Source organism: Cotesia glomerata, linkage group LG7 (assembly GCF_020080835.1).
Source record: "Cotesia glomerata isolate CgM1 linkage group LG7, MPM_Cglom_v2.3, whole genome shotgun sequence".
In the NCBI taxonomy this organism is placed as follows: Eukaryota; Metazoa; Arthropoda; class Insecta; order Hymenoptera; family Braconidae; genus Cotesia; species Cotesia glomerata.
In genome coordinates this window covers 22,074,680-22,095,178 of record NC_058164.1, presented here as the reverse complement: position 1 = coordinate 22,095,178, position 20,499 = coordinate 22,074,680, and the positions used below count along the sequence as shown (strand labels likewise).

General features: G+C 34.5%; 4 protein-coding genes across 6 annotated transcripts; 1 reads left to right on the top strand and 3 right to left on the bottom strand.

Annotated features, from left to right (window-relative positions):
* Window positions 1-1,876: 1,876 nt before the first annotated feature.
* Window positions 1,877-5,695, bottom strand: LOC123268678 (ubiquitin-associated domain-containing protein 1). 2 transcript variants are annotated; one of them, XM_044733989.1, is made up of 3 exons: window positions 5,578-5,695; window positions 3,288-3,513; window positions 1,877-3,215 (listed from the first exon to the last, which is right to left on the bottom strand). In XM_044733989.1, exons 2-3 carry the CDS (start codon window positions 3,500-3,502, stop codon window positions 1,943-1,945), a joined length of 1,488 nt encoding a protein of 495 aa, XP_044589924.1. In that variant the 5' UTR covers window positions 3,503-3,513; window positions 5,578-5,695; the 3' UTR covers window positions 1,877-1,942. The 2 variants fall into 2 exon arrangements, with proteins under 2 accessions (XP_044589924.1, XP_044589923.1); XM_044733988.1 differs by having other exon boundaries at window positions 5,568-5,684.
* A 22-nt stretch (window positions 5,696-5,717) lies between these two features.
* On the top strand, window positions 5,718-8,861 carry LOC123268693. Of its 2 annotated transcripts, none has more exons than XM_044734018.1 (4): window positions 5,718-5,990; window positions 6,604-6,823; window positions 7,405-7,485; window positions 8,553-8,861. In XM_044734018.1, the coding sequence occupies exons 1-4, from the start codon at window positions 5,826-5,828 to the stop codon at window positions 8,756-8,758; spliced, it is 672 nt and encodes a 223-aa protein (XP_044589953.1). In that variant the 5' UTR covers window positions 5,718-5,825; the 3' UTR covers window positions 8,759-8,861. The 2 variants fall into 2 exon arrangements, with proteins under 2 accessions (XP_044589953.1, XP_044589952.1); XM_044734017.1 differs by having other exon boundaries at window positions 7,360-7,485.
* On the bottom strand, window positions 8,806-16,001 carry LOC123268647 (maestro heat-like repeat-containing protein family member 1). Its single transcript, XM_044733901.1, has 2 exons — window positions 15,799-16,001; window positions 8,806-13,777 (listed from the first exon to the last, which is right to left on the bottom strand). The coding sequence occupies exons 1-2, from the start codon at window positions 15,836-15,838 to the stop codon at window positions 8,880-8,882; spliced, it is 4,938 nt and encodes a 1,645-aa protein (XP_044589836.1). The 5' UTR covers window positions 15,839-16,001; the 3' UTR covers window positions 8,806-8,879.
* Window positions 15,826-19,431, bottom strand: LOC123268665 (exostosin-2). Its single transcript, XM_044733962.1, has 2 exons — window positions 17,001-19,431; window positions 15,826-16,028 (listed from the first exon to the last, which is right to left on the bottom strand). Exon 1 carries the CDS (start codon window positions 19,169-19,171, stop codon window positions 17,009-17,011), a length of 2,163 nt encoding a protein of 720 aa, XP_044589897.1. The 5' UTR covers window positions 19,172-19,431; the 3' UTR covers window positions 15,826-16,028; window positions 17,001-17,008.
* Between the last annotated feature and the right edge of the window lie 1,068 nt (window positions 19,432-20,499).

Genomic DNA, 20,499 nt, shown 5'->3' with positions numbered 1-20,499 from the left:
GAGATACTGCTACCGGGCGCGTCTCCCCGAGCGGATGGGAGAACGCTCGCTGTCCTTGGATGACACTGAGTCTCTTAGTTGACAAGGTACAGAGAGTAGGAGCTAAATAAAATACGCTCCCGTGGACAAAACTCCCCTTAATAGGTTGGTCACACTACCTGACCTAGCAAGAAGAAGATCGTTCTCTGTTGTAACCCACTGGGAGTGTCCGGAACCTGTGTCATAGTTTCTGACGACGCAGGCCATGGCTGATGTGAGCTTGCTCTGCCGAGGTGTAAGTTACAGCAGTAGATCAGGAGCCAGCCACCTCGGGCCTTGATCAGGGAGTACGCAGTGAGTGCTAGAGATCGGAATCTTCACCGCTCCGAGCGAGTTTAGTCCGTCCGTGTATTCCGGGACTGGCTAAGTGTCGACTAGGCCTCAGGGAACTGGGGTAGGAGTACTATCTCCGAGGGTACACCCGTTCCTAGTTATGACAACCCGCTCCACTCCGTACGATGCGCTGGTAAATCAAAAAAGTATGAGTAATTTACAGGAAACAAACAAGAGTGGAAACGGGCTACATGCCCAACAAGCAGTGATTGACGCAAGCGCTGAAATGAAGCGTTCGCAAGCGCTCAAACGCCTTGAAAAGCTGATCAGTGAGTTGAATGATTTCGTCCAACCAAAATTCAACATTCACAAAGAGATAAAGGCCAAGACGACTGGTGTAGCTAACGCCCTTCAAAGGTTTGAGAAGCTGGACGAGGAGTGGCGCTCATCATTGCAGCGCATTTCCCATGCTACACCGGAGAAAGCCTGTCAGGCCGTCGTCGTGACTGACGAAGCAATGGACACCGGAGCCGAAGGTGACGGTGAATCAGTCGCGGAAGACAAAAGTAAAGCCAGCAGCAAGTCAGGTAAGAGAAAAGATCGACCTTCTCCTAACCCAGCAATCAGCCAAGTCGTGAAGAAAAAGGATTTGAAGAAAAGTCCTCCTCAAGGAGCGGCAGTACGAAGCGACGAACAGGAAAAAGAGTCGGTTTGACAAAAAATTCAGTCCAAGAAAGAGCTAAAGCGACAGAAGAAAGAGGTGCTCCCAAAACAGATGACAAAGGAGCCCCGATCTGAACCCAAGCGAAAGAAACCGCGGAAATGGATCAGACCGGATGCCCTCATCATCCGGCTGACAGAGAAAGCAAAGTACGCCGAGATCCTGCGCCGAATAAAACAGGACGTCCCTGATGATCAGGTCCGTAGTACGGTAGAGAAGATCCATAAGACCAATGCTGGAGATATGCTGATAACGGCTGTGTTACAGGTCTACTCATAAAATCTCTACTCACAGCCATCAACGACATCTGCACTCAATTACATTTTTATTCAAAATCATCTTCATTCAGTCACAACTTTATTCATTTAAATCTTTACTCTGATTCAACTTTATTCATTATTATTTGCCTTCAGGTAGAACTTTAATCAGTTACAACCTTACTCAAATTCAACAGTAGTCAATTACAACTTTGCTTAGTTTCAATTGTATTCATTTTCAAGTCTATTCACTGAATTTTTAACTCAGTTATATCTCTATTCACAAAGAATCTATTCACTTACTCGATTACAAAACTCGATTTTTGAAAAATTCCCCTTTTTCTTGGCGAGAAGTTAAAAATTGAATATCACAATTCTAAAAAATTTATAAATTTTTTTGAAAATTTGTAAAATTGTGATAACTTTTTTTTTTTAATTCATTTTTTTATGTAATTTTCAAAACAAAATAAATAAAAAGTTTTAAGAATGAAAATGAAAATGCTGGACCCCACTTGTAAATAATTGCCAAAAGTTACTATGCCAAAAATTTTTATTTCTTCAGCTACAAAATAAAATAGTTTGAAAATTTTCACCAAATAATTTTTTTATTGCTAATTTTTTTAGAGTAAATTTTTCAGTGCCATAATTCCAATTAATTATCTGAATTTTCATATCTATTCATATGAATAGCGTGTTTCTCCGCATGATAAGTCTTAAAAATCTGGCTCAAAACCGGAGAGACCTCCGGATCATTAATCCAAATGCTGGTGGACGAAGGAGTCTCTAAAATAGACAAATAAGCCAGTAGCATCTTAGGAATAGTAAGACTCAGCTGAATATGAGGATTGGTCATAATAGCCTTATAAATGGGACTATCAGCATCCAGGCCCTGGTCAACATCATGTAAATTCTTATTCCTGACCCCGAGGAGCCATTCGCAGGCATTGAACTGATTATTCCCGGTGATCTTGAGCGCTTCAACGACATTCTTCTCCTGGAAGCCCATCTCAATCAAGGACTCCTTGATCTTGTGGTTCGGACGGAACTCTAGCTGCTTGTATTGATGAAAACTCTGGAGCAGCAACCCGACGATGTACACCAGGTTGGTGTCTTTCTTCCCAGAGTCCTTGGAGCCTTTGATGATGTCGAAGCAGGCTTCCTTGATGCTCTTCCTCCTGGAGCTTCCAGGCTTGTTTCCAGTCGGGGAGCCAGAGCTGGGTCCTGCTCCTTTTTCCGGCTCGACTTTAGGCTCCCCGTCGGCCTGAATCAAGGGGAGAGACAAGTAGTCATCATTGTCGCAGTCATCCGGGTCCTCCTGGTGCTCAATCAGCCACTCGAGAGCTTCCGAGACGTTCATTTTGCAGATTCTCAACGCCCGGAGCACTTTTGCTTCCGAGAACCCGATGTCCGTCAGGTACTTGACCGTCTTCGGGTCGTAAGGAGGTCTGTAACGCAGCTCCAAGGTCTCCCGGATTATTTCGTAAAGCGTTGAAGCCTCCGGACTGTTCATCAGAATTTTAGCTGATGCTTCGACTAAAGTTATTAAGATCTTCCGGATTTCAGCCTGGAAATCCGCCGGGCAGTCCGTCGTTGGTGTCGGTCTAGGAGGCTTTGCTTCTGACAAGTGACTTGTAGCCTTCAGGATCATTTCTACTGGTGGTCCTTTCACTGAATCTTCCGTCAGCTCCTTGACCTTGACCAACGGGCGAACCTGTATCATCAGCAGCTCGTCAGATGCTCCCACGTTTTCGTCAACCAGGCTGTTGTCGTCAGATAACTGACGGATGTGCTCCGCGTGGATTAAGTGGAACCCAGATGACACTTTTGATGGATCTTGACCGTAAAAATGCTTTATTGCTATTGTTTTTAACTTGTCCACGCTTAAGTCCGGTTTTACTGATACGTCCAGCAAATCTCCTTCCAGGCTGTTAATTTATTTATTTTAGTTTATTGTTATTATTTTTATTAGTATTGTTTTTGTTATTTTTTTTTTTTACCTGATTACAGAAATGTTGAATGAATTAGAAGATGAAGAAGCTGCTGTCAATGACATCATTTTATTATTAGATTTATTATCGTTTTTATTTTCATTTGTTGCACATGGTAGTCCCGAGCCAGATCCTGACGTCGCCGTCGACGCTTTCTTGGCTGTCCTTGACGAATTTTTCCTATTCCACACATCAGCAATTTGTTCTTTCATCCATGGGATCATCAAATTGTTCTCTGTTTTGATAAATATTTTTTTTAATATTTAAATTAATTTAGAAGAAAAATTATATAATATAATTATGATCGGTTCATATAAATTTTTATGTCAATAAATATATAAAATTATATGAGGAAAGAACTAATAAAATTTTATGTAATGTAAGAAAAAAAATTTTTATAATTGTATCTAAATTAATTCATATTGTTTTATAAAAATATATTATTTTATTTAATATACTATTTGATGTAATTTTATATTATTATATAGTAGCGTAAGAATTTTAAAAAAGAATCTATATAATTTTGTACAATCATAAAAATTTTTATAAAAATTTAATGTTAGTGAATTACAAAAAATTTTTTGTATAATTTTTTATAAAGATACAAAAATGCATAAAATTATAAAATGAAAATTTAATAAACTAGGAACCTTGCAGTCACTATGTGACTGCCATGGCTTGTGAACTATAAGCAAATAAAATTTTGCTTTATTAAATAATAATGACTTTTGTTGAATTGCACTGTACTTTCTTAAATATTGACGTTTATGAAGATATAAGCTCATCCCGATGTTAAAATCATCAAGAGTTTTCATTTGAGTATCCACATGCATTTTTGATATATTTTTCATATATACATGTATATAATATATATAAATATATGAAAAATTGATGTGGGTACTCAAATGAAAGGTCTCGATGAGTGTAATATCGGGATGAGCTTATATCTTTAAAAATGTCAATAGTTCTCAAGATACAAGGTCATTTCTTAATTATGGACATTTTTTAAGAGACAAACTCATCCCGATGTTACGCTCATCAAGAGCTTTCATTTGAGTACCCACATGCATTTTTGATATATTTTTCATATATACATGTATATAATATATATAAATATATGAAAAATTGATGTGGGTACTCAAATGAAAGGTCTCGATGAGTGTAATATCGGGATGAGCTTATATCTTTAAAAATGTCAATAGTTCTCAAGATACAAGGTCATTTCTTAATAATGGACATTTTTTAAGATACAACCTCATTCCGATGTTATGCTTATCAAGAGCTTTCATTTGAGAACCCACATGCATTTTTGATATATTTTTCATATATACATATATATAAATAAATGAAAAATTGATGTGAGTACTCAAATAAAAGGTCTCGATGAGTGTAAGTCGGGGTGAGATTATATCTTTAAAAATGTCAATAGTTTACAAGATACAAGGTCATTTCTTAATTATGGATCTAGAGATAGAGCATTTTCGAATGCAGCTTAAATACTTATAATAAATTGAATATCGGTGAGAATGATATGAAACCTTGAGAACGCACAAATTCAAGTCAAAACCTTTGCAATAACACTAAATATAAATTAAAAAAAAACCTATTCTATCATATCATTTTCCTGGACACAAAATTTTTCTTATCCTCTTAATAATATAGATAATTTTAAAATTGTTATTTTTGTTATAATTATAGATTTATCTGTAATTATATATAATTATAAAAAAATATAAATTTAAAATTATTTACAACTAAATTTATATATGACTAGGATTCATAGAATTTTATACAATAATAAAAACTCTTAAAAAATAATTAATACTAACATAAAATTATGGAAATTAAAAAAAAATTCTTTTTTTACAATGTTCATAAAATTTAAAAAACAAATAAAAATAATTATAAAATTTCAATTATAATTTTTAATGACACTAATATCAGCTTATTTCTGGAACTTTTTTGAACTGTCATAACAAAAAAAAATATTTTTTTAAATTCTCACTCATAAATTTTCAAAATTTCTACACATGAAAAATTTTTAGGAAAATTTTATTTATCATAACAATCCAAAAAAATGTCAAACGTTATTTAATGTCAGTATCATTAATTTAACATTAAAATTCCTCAACAATTGTTCAAAAATGAATTTATCGAATCATAAGTGTCCTTAAAATTAATTTAAAAAAAAAAATATTTTAATAACCTTAATTCTACATTTTACATAAAAAATTATAATTAAAAGAACATAAATTAATAATTAACAATATCAACATCAAAAATCCTTACTTATTACAACTTATTAATTTTTTCCACAGATAAATTTCATTAGAATTTACAAAATAACATTACAATCAACATTTCCGTCAACATCAATATTGACATATTTCTTTTTCTTTTTTTTTTACTGGCAAAAAAATTTTCTTCTTTACCAACAAAACTTGACAGCTACCAGCTGTTTTTCTCTCTTTGTCTTTCGGGGTTAGGAAATAAATTTAAAAGCTGAAAGGTGTTTGTTATTGATTTGAAATTGACAATAAATAAAAAATGAACGAAGAATCTCGATGTGGAGAGCTGCAACAATTAGTTAGAGAAGAAGAAGAAGAAGAAAATGAAGAAACTACAATAAATGCCAGTGGCGAGGCCACTCCGCCAACTAGTCCAGATAAGTCTCAGCCTAGTAAAAATAATTACATTCCTCATGCATCCTCAGTAAGTCAATAATTTACTTATTAATTCATTACATTTAATTGAATTTTATTTATTAATTTGTAATAAAAAATTAATTTGATTTTTATTTTAAATAAATTATAACAAAATTCTTGGTATAGAAATTATAAAATTTACAAATTTAATGATATGACATTGAAATCAGTACACTTGATTTTTCTTTAGAAATAAATGACATTAAATTTAGCTGTCACTTGACAATTGTTAAATTTTATTTTTAAAAAATTGCATTTTTTTTTTTTTATTTTTAAATATCAATTTTTTTTGCAATTTATTTTGTTATAAAATTTTTTAAATTATTAAATATATGCTAAATTAATTTGCATTAAAAATAAACTAGATCTAAAGAATTATTTTTCTAAACTAGCACTTATAATTTTTTAGAGCTTCTAAATATGAAATATTTTAAATAAATTTTTCTTGCCATATTTTATTTGTTAAAAAATTTTTTTAATTTATTAAATGTCTCTCATTTTTAGTATAAATTTAATTTTTTTTTAAATAATTTTCTGCAATTAATTTATTAAATAAAATTTTAAAATAAAAATTTTAATTTAATGAAATTATTATTGATGGTTTTTTTTTTTATTGACAGCAACAAGTATTGTGGGAAAGTAACGCACAAACTTCGCCAATAATCAGCAAGACCAGCTCTGAACAAGCTACCAGCCAAGGGTCAATGGTCTCTGGAAAAGTTAACACTCATGGAAATCACCACCAATTGTTACAACAATCCCGGGTTATGTATGTTAATGAAAAAGATAAACAGCGGTCTAGTAAATCAGATTTTACTAGTAGAACTCGTCAGCATAGAGGTATTTTATTTTATTTTTTAAAAAGTTGATGTTTTTAAAAAAAAAATTTTTTTTTTCATAATGATTTATAAAATTTTTAATTTTTATTTAAGAAAAGAAACTGATAATTTTTTTATTATTTAAAAGAAAAATTGCAATAATTATCTTGAAATTTTTTTAACTTCCATATTTTGTAATAAATTAAAAAAAAATAACAAATAATAAAATTTTTAATAGTTTTTATTTTGCAATAACTTGTAATGTTATAAATTTATTTTTTAAGCTTTAAATTAATTATTTTTAGGATTATAAACAATCCAAAATATTTATTAAATTAAATGAATTAAAAAAAAATATTTTTCGACTATATAATCTTGACTAAATAAGAATTAGAAAAATTTCCAAGATAATAACATATTATTTTATGAATATTAGTTAATTAATAATTTTACGTTAAGCTTTTTATTGACCTTCCTATTCCACTTATCAGCACGCTATTTTTGTTTGTTTTATTAAATATCCCGCACAATTTTATTTAAAAACCAATAAATAAAAAGCAACAGCAAGCATACAAGCATGCAAGCATCATTCCTTTTTGTCAGAGGTCCCAGATGTCCGGAGAATGGAACAAGCCTTGTTGCAGCTGCTTGAAGACTTTCATAGCGGAAACCTCCGTGCCTTCGGTTAGTAATTTTAAACATTTTTAATTATTTTAATTAACCAAAAAACTCATAATGATAATAATAATAATAATAATAATAATAATAATAATAATAATCTTGACTTGAAATTTCATTATTAAAATAAATAATTAAAACTAGCAACCTTGTAGTCACTATGTGACTGCCGTGACTTGTGAACTATAAATAAATAAAATTTTGCTTTATTAAATAATGACTATTGTTGAATCGCACTGTACTTTCTTAACTATTGACGTTTTTAAAGATATAAGCTTATCCCGATGTTACACTCATCAAAAGCTTTCATTTGAGTACCCACATGAATTTTGATATATTTTTCATATATACATATATATAATATATATAAATATATGAAAAATTGATGTGGATACTCAAATTAAAAGTCTCGATGAGTGTAATGTCGGGGTGAGCTTATATCTTTAAAAATATCATCAGTAGACGAGGTACAATGTCATTTCTTAATTAATGACATTTTTTAAGATATAAACTTATTTCGATGTTACATTCATCGAGACCTTTTATTTACGTACCCACATGGCATTTTTTATATATTTTATATATATGGTATTTGTGAAATATATAAATATATAAAATATATGAAAAATTGATGTAGGTACTCAAATGAAAGGTCTCGATGAGTGTAATGTCGGGGTGAGCTTATATCTTTAAAAATGTCAATAGTTCACAAGATACAAGGTCATTTCTTAATTATGTATCTAGAAATAGAGCATTTACGAATGCAGCCTAAATACTTATCATAATAAATTGACTATCGGTGAGAATGATATGAAACCTTGAAAAGGCACAAATTCAAGTCAAGATCTTTGCAGTGACACTAAATTTCTCTAAAATAAACCGATTTTATCATATAATTTTGTAGACAAAATTTTTCTTCTCTTAATAATATAGATTATTAAAAAACTTTTAAATATAATGAAAAAACCATCATTTTCGGTCATTAGTATCGAAAATTGATACAAAAAAATTAAATTGATTTTTTTTTTTTTTTTTAAATTTAATTCAATAATAATAATTAATTATATATACAGGTAAAGACTGCAGCATGGAACAAATGACAGAAATCAGAGAGCAACAAGAAAGATTAGCCCGAATGCACTTTGAAATTGGGCAACAGCAGCCCCGTCATCAAGAAAAAGACACCAGCGGCCCTGGACAGTCTAGTGCGAACATGCGACACCTTCTTCACAGACTCCAACAGCTCAGTATGTGCATCGAGAAGCTACACAATAAATAAAATAAACTAAAATTTAGTAAATAATTAAATTCAATTAACAACATATATAATAATAATAATAATAATATGTACAAATTTTATTTTATAAATATTTAGTAACAATGGAATTACAAGTATTAATTCAAGTAGTAAACCCAAAAGCGAGTGCCCTAGCAGCCCTGGACTTAACACTATTGTCCTTATCCCTAAGCAGCTGTAGCATCCTTTGAACATCTTCAGCCCTGGGCTGCCCAAAGAACCCCAAAATAAGAACCGCAGTAGCGCGAGTAGCAGCAACCTCTGACCTGGAGTACCCCCGAACCATGGCATTCCTCATCTCCTGAGCCCTGACCGGCAGGTCAATCACCAAGACCTTAACCAGCTCTTTGTAGAAATGCTCAACATTAACCTCAGCATTAGCCGAAGAAGAAAGATGTCCTCTAATAACCTGAGCAAGAGACGAAGACTGCAGAAGATTTGAAAAGCTAACCAAAGTTTCTCGAGCAGCTTTTGCAACCAGGCTGTTAACATCCTCAAGCCTGACCGTCAAACAAGGCAAGCATCCCAGAAGATGATCAGTAACGTCATCATCATCATAAGTCTTCAAAGATTTCAACCACCCGCGAGAAACAGCTCCCAGAGCTCCAACGGCAGCCAGCCGCATGTCCCAGTTGTCCTGCTTGTCAACAAAAGACTTCAAGGACAACACAACTCTCGGACTAACAGCCCTGCCGGTAGTCTGAAGCCCCAGCAGAGTCTCCAACCCTCTTAAAGATTCAAGAATCACCTGGCTACCTCCACCAGCTACCAGCCCGCCATTGTTCGGCAGTTCCTCCAACCCGTCTAGCAGCGCCGCCACACTATTGTCATAAAATTCATTCAGCTGCTGGGGATCCAGTTTGTGAATATTAGACAGTCCTTGGATCGCTAGCTTCCTCACCAGAAAGGAAGAATCAGACCTGGCTTCTAACAACGTGGTGATGATGGAGTCCAGCCAAATTGGGTCTGCATCAACCTGACCGATCAACTCTCCGTAAAACGCAATCGCTACGGCTCTTTGAGTAGCTATCTGGCTGGTCACCAGCTTCCCGATAGATTGAGCTACGGAGATCAGCAAGTCGTCTTTAGACCCAGCCTTCCTTCCAAGACACCGGAGGACTGAACGCACTGTAGATATCAAGCTATCACTAGCTTGAGTGTCGGATTCAAACCTCGGGTTGTCATTCAGCAGCCCTGAGGCGACGTTGATATCAATGACAGTCAGCAGGTTCGTCAAGACTGTGTAGACTTGCCTATAAGGGTTCAACTTGCAGGCCTTGCGATTGGGAACGAATCCAAACTTGGTACTCAAGACAGAAGCAGGCGTGTCTGCGTGCAACCAACCAGCCAAGTACTTTATCAAGCAGGTGATCAGCTCAGCAAGCCGTGAATTTATCAACAGTTCCGACTTTGCTGATTGGAGAACGTGTCCTAGAGCTATCACTGCTGCTAAAGACGCCAGGGAAGCTGTTTTGTTGATATCACTGCGATTGGTTAAGGATCCGTTGGTTGGCGACGGAGCTTCCGCGAACAGATTGTTATTCTCCAAGCGGTTCACCAGGAAATCTACCGCTATCAGGCCTGTCTCTTCATCACTGCCCATTTCCCTCCAGCTTTCCTCAGTACCGCGGTCCGGGGGCAAGGGCTGGTGCAACAGGTGCTCTATCACCTCTTCCGGGTGATGGAGAGTCAGAGATTTGATGGCAGTAGCAGCAGCGTGTCTGCAACTGGCGTTCTCTATCTGGCGCATCTGGGTGACGATATTGTCAATCAGGTACAAGTCAGACCTGGGGATTTCATCGCCTCTGATCCGAAACAACTGGCTCAGGGTGATTCCAGCTGCTAGGGAGTTTTCTTCCCTTAGCAAGAGTCCTTCTATCAAGCCCTCGGCCATTGCTACCACTTCCCCAGGAGTCACTCTTTGGCAGACTGTCTTGGCGAGCATCAGGACGCCTTCGTAGACGTCGTCAGGGGACTTGATGTCCTCGCTGATCAACCGGAGCTTGGATTCTTCCAGATCGTTGCTACCTTCGACATATGGGTGGCCACTGCTGTGGTGTCTTGCGGCTATTTCTAGAGTAAGAGCCAAAGAGTCGATGATAATCGGCCGGAGCAGACGCTCGGAGTCTGCTGACCAGCAGATTATTCTGCCTAGAAGCTTCCCAGCTTCTAACTTTCCTTCAGGGTAGGTGTACTTAAGCGCATGGCAGTAAGACTTCAAAGTGGTTCTAAGAACCAGCAAGGTCATCTTACGCTCCACTGGAGTTTTAGACTCCATCCAGGGCATGATAATCTCGACAAACTCAGCTAAATTGTTAGCAGAATCACCGACCATTTCACTGCTGACTGCTCCAAGCCTCTGGACGATATGATTCTTGGATTCTTTCTTCAAAATCAAGTCGATTTCCGCACTAGCGCTGATCACCTTGTCTAAAATAGTCCCCATCAGCACTTGTTGCTCCTCGACAGTCAGCATCGGTGGGACTTTTAGCAGCGCGATCATCGTCTTCAGCAGCTGGGGGTACAGCTGAATCGGCTTGTACCCAGTGTGAGACTGCAAAAGCGACAGCAAGGTCGCCAAGCACGCCCCCTTGGACTTCAAACTCGGCACAACACTTGAAGTCAGATCTTCAGAATTCGGCTTAGCTGCGACAATCTTGGCCAATTGTTCCAAAGCAAACAGCCCAGCTTCTTTAGTAGTAACTTCCTTGCAATCCGTCAGCTGCTTGACAATCCACGGCAGCACGTGTTTGTTCTCCGCAATGTAAGTTTTGTAAACTAGCTCAGGATCCTTAGCAGTTGCAAAAATTTCTCCGTAACAACGAAGCAAGCTTGCTTTAGTCGCTTCGACTACAGTGACAGCGGACGCGTTTTTCATTAGCCCAAATAACTTTGTGGGATTCTTTTGGCTGTCGATAATGTCGCATGCTTCTTGCATTCTGGCCATAATTACCGACAGGTGGCGCTTGGCTGCAATTCCTACCGCTTGAGAATACACTTCGTTAAAGGGATTAAGTCTTGAAAGATCTACAAGAGTAGACATGTGATTAGGATTATCAGTAATCGCTGCGAGATAAACAGTTGTGGAGCTTTTAATAGTTTCTCCCTGAACCATCTCATTGGAAAGCTTTCCAGCCCAATCAGCGCCTTCTAACAGCCGACTGGTCTCCATAAGCTCTACCATTTGGTTTTTCCAATCATCATTCCCTTCTTCCAGAAGAGAAGATATCTTCCCCAGCGAGATGTCCCACTCGGGTTTCAGCTGGTGTCCAAACAACGGAGCCGCGGATTTTAAAAACGACACCACTGCCAGGCAATTTTTATCATCCTCCAGCAATTCCAAGCATCTTTTTAGAACTTTCGACCCAGAGAATTCTTTGAAAGAGTTGCTACCTTCATTGTCCATCTGATGAACTACTTTTCCCACCAGAGCCGCCAGGCCCCGAAGAATCGGCACCACTGCCAATGAATACGTCGGGTCTAGCAAAGCCTTCAGCAAAGCAGTCCAGAGCCAGTTTTCCGCCCCAGCAACTGTGTTCGCTAGCAAGAACAAAGCTTCTTCGTACGCTTGGCTTTCTGTATCATCACCACACCGGATTATGATGAAGCGGATCAAGTTTGCGCGCTGCGAAGGCAAGAGATTAAGACTAGGATGCGCCAGCAGTGCAATTATCGGACCAGCTAGATGACGAACTGTGGCACCTCCACTGTCTCCAAGGATGTTTTGGATGCTCAGAGCGATACGCTGGAGCGAAAGGTCGTCCTCCGTTGGCAGGGTGTTGATCAGGTGTCTTATGATCACCAGAGCCCTGCCGCGATGCGACTGCGGAGCTGGAGATCTCAGGTGGTACAGGACCAGGTCCAGCCCTTCTTCTGGGTACAGAGTGACTATCGCCCGATAGCACTGGAGAACTTCATAGTGGGTCAACAGAGCGTCTCTGGACAAACTGGACCTTGTTTCAAAGGCAGGAGTCACGTTCACCAACTCAAAGAGAATCTGCTGAATCGGTTCCAGGTGAGGACGCAGCAGTTCCCGGGCTTGGTTGTCGTTGTGGCGGTCGTTGTCGATCAGGATGGTGGCTATCAGCTTGGTAGCGGCGAACCGCGTCGTTGGGTGCTTGCAGAAGTTTAGTACCGACGGGATTAACTTTATTGTTTCGTTTAGATTCTTACCAGTTGGCAGAAGCAGCAAAATTGGACACAGTGCGCTCAACACTGCTTCAGCCAGGCGGTTCTTGGTCGCTGAAGCTGGCTTCAACCAGGAACTACTGGTCAGGAAATCGAAGACAAAGCTCGCTTCTTCGGCAAAACTGTCACGGGTGATACGAGATTCTGAATTCGTGCTTAGATTGCCAAGGTACTCGTTTATCGCCTCGGCGAATTTTCCTACCACGAAGCACAGTGCTAGTTTCTGGTGTTCCTCTTGCGCTTGGTTCAAGAAAGGCAGCAAGAATGTCAAAGTCAGCTTTATGAAAGGCACCACGTCATATGGATTGCTTGCGGCGATCAGTCCCAGGGCTCGGATCATTGCTGAGGACTTGGGGATGCTTCCGAATTCAAACTTGTTCAAGATGTTGCCGATTGCTTGGTTGCAGAAACGGTTACCTAGTGCGACTAGCACTTCGGTTGCTTCTACTTCGAATTCTGAAAGCTTTTCCACGGCTAATTCTGCTACGGAATCCGCCAGGGTAGGCATCTCCAGTGTTTGGTGGCTTGAGTTGGATTCTTCATTGGAATTGTCAGTGGAATTGGCGTTGGAATTATCATTGGGGTCGGTGATGGGATTAGTGGTGCTAGTGCTGTTCAAAGTGTCGGTAATGATACGCAGAATAGCTGATGTATGAGCTGCTGTTATTTTTTTATGCAACTCGAAGTAATATATTGTCGCGTGGAGAACTACGGCTGGGCTGCGAGTTGATATCTGACGGATTGATTCGTTGATGCAGGATGTTACTTGGTCACTTTTGTCGTTCAGCCCGTCTAGTAGAGCACCTACTACAGCTGGAAAATTATTACAGGTTTTAGCAGGATGAAGACCTACGGTTGAATTTATTGATACTGAATTTAATTTTTTAGATTTTTATAACAAATTTTTAGAAAATTAGCAAAAAGATTCAACATATAAAAACTTTAAAAAATTTATAAAAATTAAGTTAGCCGGGATTTTTTATTTTTTGATTTTGATTAGTTTATTAAATTAGAACTAAAAAAAAATTTTTTTTAATGCACTTACAGTTTTTCAAAATTTTTACAAATGAATTTTTAAAAAAAACTTTTTTGTAATGATTTTTTCAATAAAAAAAATTTGTAATATTTTTAAATTTCGGCTAGCTTTATTGTCATGAAATTTTTTATAATTTTTTTTATTGGAAAAATTGTTACAAAAAATTAAAAAAAAAAATTGAAAGACTATAATTGCAAATTTTATTAAAATATTTTTTAGTTCTAATTTAATAAAAGAAAAAAAATTTTAAACGTCGGCTGACTTTATTATTATGAAAAATTTTATAACGGAAAGTTAGAAATTTGAATGGGGAGCATCTCTACAGAGAATTTCTCTACATTTTATAATCCCTCAAGAGAAATCTTTATTTTAAAAAACTCTCAGTATAAAACTCTACAATGAAAACAAATCAATTTAAAAAATCCTTCGTTTGAAAATCTCTCAGGAAAAAATTGATTACAATGAAACTTCTTTAGATCGTAAAAATTTCAGGCGATACATCTCTCAGAAAGAAAAGCTCGATATTTTGCTAAATCCATGTGTATTCTTTTTTTAGTAAAATAATCAAAAATATAAAGTTTTTTGAGAGCTCGTCTGATGAAAACTAGATTTAAAAAAATATTTTATAGATGTTATAATTAGTAATAATTACAACTTTATATTTTTGATTTTAATAAAAAAAGAATACACATGATTTTAGAAAAATATCGAGCTTTTCTTTCTGAGAGATGTATCGCTTGAAATTTTTACGATATAAAGAAGTTCCATTGTAATCAATTGTTTCCTGAGAGATTTTTTAAATTGATTTGTTTTCATTGTAGAGTTTTATATTGAGAGTTTTTTAAAATAAAGATTTCTCTTGAGGGATTATAAAATGTAGAGCAATTCTCTGTAGAGATGCTCCCCACCCAGAAATTTATAACAATATTATTATGAAAAAAATTCCACGTGTAAAAATTAAAAAAAAATTCTTAGTGTAAATTTTTTAAAACATTTTTTTTTATATTGTAATTTATTTACTCCAAAAATTTAAAAAAAATATCATGAATTTTTAAAAATATTTTATTTTTATAATAATAAATTATATTATTAGTTATAAAAATTCTAAGATTTGTCAGACGTCTGCTAATTTAATTATCATATTTATTGAAGATTTTTAATAATGATAATTAATGAAATAAAAAAAATTTTAAACAAAATTATTTATCTTTAAATTAAGGTTGTTAAACATGATAAAATTCTTTCAAATTATTATTGGAATTTACAATCACAAGGTCAAAGACTATCACGAAAAATTTAAAGTTATTCTGTATAAATTAAAGTCGTCATAAAACAAAAACTTCTTTTTAATAAATAAATTTAATGTTTAATTTTTAAAAAATTAAAAATTTTTTCGCTTAATTTAGAGGTTAATATATTTTTTCAATATTAAGAGAATATGACATAATATTTCGTGTGAATATTCTAAACAGCAATTAATTTCTGTCAATTTTGGAGAAAGCAAAATGAAATAAGTAAATAGAAAATTAATAATTAAAATTATAAACCAAAAAAATTTTTGAAGTATTTTTAAAAATTAAAAAGTTCTATTTAGATTCATAAAATATTTGCAAAACAAATAACTTGAATAATTCGGCCAGATTTCCGAGTCATAAAAACTCCTTATTGGAGCAATAAACTCCAAATAACATTTTTCCAGTAAAAACTTAAACAAAATTATTTATTATCATTAGTATAAATAATAAATAATTACTAGTGTAGGTTTTAAATGAAAATATTAATAAAAAAAATAAAATACCTGACAATTCGCTCATTTTATCTTCACTTTGACATTTCATCGTAATTTAATATGTCAAACTATATTACTAGGTTAGATTCGCGCACTGCACAATAATAATAATAATAATAATAATAATAATAACAATAACAGCTTTTCATGGTTTTAAATATACTGTTTACTATCGATAATTAATCCTCAAATGTTCACTTAATTAAGTCTTTGATTAAAATAGTCACTATGATGAATACCTGTAAAAAAAACAACATCGATTAAAATAATATTAAGTAATACTGAAATCAGCTGACATCTGAAAATTTTTTTTATTTTTATTATAAATTTATAATAAAAATAAATTTTTGTTTGAATTTGCTGTTTCAATTTTTTTTAATTTCTAGATGTCAAATTTTTTTTTAATAATTTAATCGTAAAAATTCAAAAAATTGTCATCTTTTTCTAATTTGCACTTTTACAATTTTTTTATGAAATTAAAGTTAGCAGTCACTTAACCATTTTTTTTTCTTTTAATAGATTTTTTCCAAAAAATTATTTAAAAAAAATTGCACTTTTTATTTTTTTTAATTTCTATAAAAATTAATTTAGCAGATATTTGATAATATTTAGAACTATTGTTAACAAATAAATTACGGCAAAAACAATAAGAAAAAAAAAGTGACATGTAGAAATTTTCAAAAATTAATAATGCAGGTTTTTAAAAATAATTTTTTAGAATTAATTTAATTGTTTGATAAAATTAAAAATTGGTCGAATGACAGCTAACTTTAATGTCATTCAATTTCTACATGTCAATTTTTTTTCTACTTTTTTTTGCCATAATTTATTTGTTAAATAAATTCTTAAAATTATCAAATATCTGCTAAATAAATTTTTATAATTTTATGACATAAAAGTTGGCAGTCAACTTGACCATTTAAAAATTTTTTTTAACAAATAAATTTTTTCCAAAAAATTATTTTTAAAAAATTGAAATTTTTATTTTTTAAAATTTCTACATGTAAATTTTTTTTCTAATTTTTTCACCATAATTTATTTGTTAAAAAAAATTCTTAAAATTATCAACCTATCTGCTAAATTAATTTTTATATTTTTTTTTTCAATTTCAAAATGTAAAATTATTTATAAAAATCCAAAAAATTAACAGCTTTAATTTAATTTTAATATTAATAACAATAATAATAAAATAGCTCCATATTGAAACTTACAAAAAAAATTACAAGCTCTTGATAGCATTGAACCTCTTGAGCTTCTCCGGGAACACATCCTTAAACAAAACCGGATCAGCTCTAAACTCAACCGACTTAAGAGGCATGTGTCCATAAATCCTAGTAAACTTATTAATACACTTAGTCCGTTCAGCCATGTGTGCTAAATCAGCGGACAGCATTTCAGTATTAGTGCACTCTGGACACCTGAATTTCTTCTTAGGCGTAACCTTAATCGGACTCTTACCAGTAGTATTAGCAATCAAAAAATTCATAGCAATATCCTCGCAATTCATATGCGCATCAACCCACCACTTAATATCCCCAGGCATGGAGGTAGTATACAAATACATCCAATACTTATGATGAAAAGCAGCACCAGTGAGTACCATAGAAATGACATTAGTCCACTCGCTCTCGTACCTCCAGCACTGTGTCTCATTGTCCCAGGTGTGAGTCCTAGAAGGGAACCCAACAATCCTATCCGGAAACTCCCTCCAGACTTCATAAGCAAACTCAAGTTCGTCCGCGGTGAGCATCACGATGTCATCATCAATCGACAAGACTGCTTCAGTTTCAATCTCATCATACGGATAGAACCTGTTAGACAATTTATTTTCCTTGGTCCTGATCACCTGGAGCAACTTGTTGACCTTGGGCCACCTGGCAGAGATCGGTGGGTCTTTCTTAACATTGTTCCAGACCACCAGGATCTTAGACAAGCTCGGAACCTGGGCAATCTTGGTGATCAGCGAGAACAGGAGCTCTACTCGGTCATAAGTCAAGATAACAGCAGTGAACCCATGAGTTTTAGGCGCAGTGACCGGCAAAAACAGCGGGGAAGAACTAACCCTGCTGTTCCAGTAATTATAGTCCTTGCTTTCCTGGGGAAAAATCCTATCGTTGATGATCTCCAGCCCCGTGTTGACAATAGCATCAACAGAATTGAAGTACCTGTTCCACAACCACTGACCTTGGCTTCTTAGTTCTTCAATGCGGGTCGCAGAAATATTCTTCAGCGTGGAAATGACCCCCAAGATATCAACCTCGCGGACAAACACCGCAGCGCGCTTCCAGTCGATCAGATCTCCAAAAGGCATCACGATAGAGTCTGAAATAATTACTGGAATGCATCCAGCGGCTAAAGAGTCCATCAGGACGGTTTGTCCGTACCTGGCTGAGCGGATCACCAGGCAGAAGATCCCCGAGTTCAAGACTTCTGGGTACTTATAGACCCTGGAGTTCTTGCAGCGGACGGAACTGCTCATCGGGTTGTGGTTCAGGCACGGGTGGAGGATCAGGATCTCGTTGTTGGTGTTTATGTCCTGCAGGTCCTGCTCGAAGGCGATGTTTATGTTAATTTGTGCGGAGATTATCAAGTGCTTACCTTCTGACTCGGTTCCAGGAACCAAAGCGTTCCTGGAGGTGAACACTGGAATGCTCAGGTCGAAGTTGTTCCTGAAAGTTAGAGTAGAAAATCCTGCACCGGCGAGAATCGCTTTGCCGATGTCCACGTCCAGGCTGGTGTTGTAGTCCGGGAAGACGCCGGATACTAAATTGAAGATCAGGTGGTTCTCACCATGGTTCCAGAACTCCAGGGAGGCGAGCGCGCGACTCACTGCTTGGACGTTCAGCCTGTTCTGGTTCAACGTGTCTATTGAAGGCACGAACAGACATGCTTGGTAAGGGTCCGGGGTGTAGAACTTGCTCCGGATTATCGCTTGGAGGATCTGCAGAAATTCACGGGATAAGTTGTTTATTATTGTGCCGTCCTCGTCGAAGAAACTTTCCAGGGGGTAGACGTAGATCAGCAGTTTGCTGCCCTCCTGTCCGCACCGATACACGTTGAAGCAGGTGAAGTGTGTGCAGGTTAGGTTCTTTGGTGAGGATTTGAGGGATCTCGAGACTGTCACTTGGGGGAGAGACGCCAAGGTTTCTGCGTCGATTGAAATTCGAGAATAGATCACTTCTTTGGAGGTGTTTACGTATCCGAAGAGGTGGTAGATGATTGTCAGGGTTAACGCACTTGTCACTATCGCGAATAAAGACAGGATTATGTTCCGGTGATAGCTAGACACTAGCTGGTGGTTCTTTCGGAGGAAATAAGGAGTCATTTTTCTGGACTCACTGGAAGAATTTTCGGTTCGAAGATGGGTATTTACGCGATGCATTACATGCTTTGAGGTTAGGGTTTCACGTCACTGTTTATTTTTTGTGATGGAATTTTTATAGGCACTAACACTTGGTCGTGGTTACTGGAATTAATCTGATGATTTTTTGTTTTGGAATTTTTTAATTTATTCCTGAGGAATTCTTTTTTTAACTTGTTTGTAATTAATTATTGAGACTTGAAAACTATCTCTTGTATGATTAAAGTATCATAAATCAGCTGACTTCTGTTTTTTTCTTTCATCTTATTGAGTAAATTATAATTTGAAAAAAAAATTGTTTGTAATTGCACTGATAGATTTTATTTTTATTTTAACATTGCTAATTTTTTTCTATAAACTTTTTGAGTAAACTTAAAATTTTCAAGTCTGGTTTCAGTATCATAAATCAGCTGACTTCTGATTTTTATTTTTGTTTTATTTATTAAATTAGAATTTTAAAAAATTTCTTTTTGAATTGCACTCAGTTTTTCTTTTGAATTTTACATTGCAGTTTTTTCAATAAACTTTTTGAGTAAACTTAAAATTTTCAGAAGTCTGATTTCAGTATCATAAATCAGCAGACTTTTGACAATTTTTTAATTAATTAATTAAATTATTATTTAAAAATTCCACTTATAGTTTTTGTAATTTTCTATCTATAAATTTTTATTTATAAAAGTAAAGTTAGCAGACATTTTAATTTTTTTGATTTTTTTTTTAATTATTAAATTAGAACAAAAAATATTTTTAAAAAGTTGCACTTACAATTTTTAAAGTTTTTTACAAATGAAATTTAAAAAAAATTTTTTTGTAACAATTTTATTAATAAAAAAAATTCTAAAAATTTTTAGATGTCGGCTAACTCACTTTTTATTTTTTATTATTTTTTAATGCACTGAGTTCTTTTTTTTTAATTTTTGATTTGAAAAATTTTTTTTTTAATTTATTTTTTGAGTAAATTTCTAAAAATTGTCTGTTTTATTTTAATATCACAAATCAGCTAACTCATAATTTTTACGATTTTTTTTTTAATTAAATTAAAATAAAAACAAATTTTTTTGGCACTGTTTTTTTTTTTAGATTTCTACACAAAAATTTTTTTGAAGTTTACTTTGCAATAAATTTTTTAATAAAATCCTCAAGTTTCTGATGTCTGATTTCACTATCTTAAGTCAGCAGACTTTTTACAATTTTTCAATTAATTAATTAAATTATTATTTTAGAACCCCACGTATAGTTTTTTTAATTTTCTATACGTAAAATTTTAATTTTTTTTTTTTTATAATTTCTCCATTGAAAAAACCTTCAAAAAATAATCAGGTTTCTCATTATTTTAATATTAAACAATA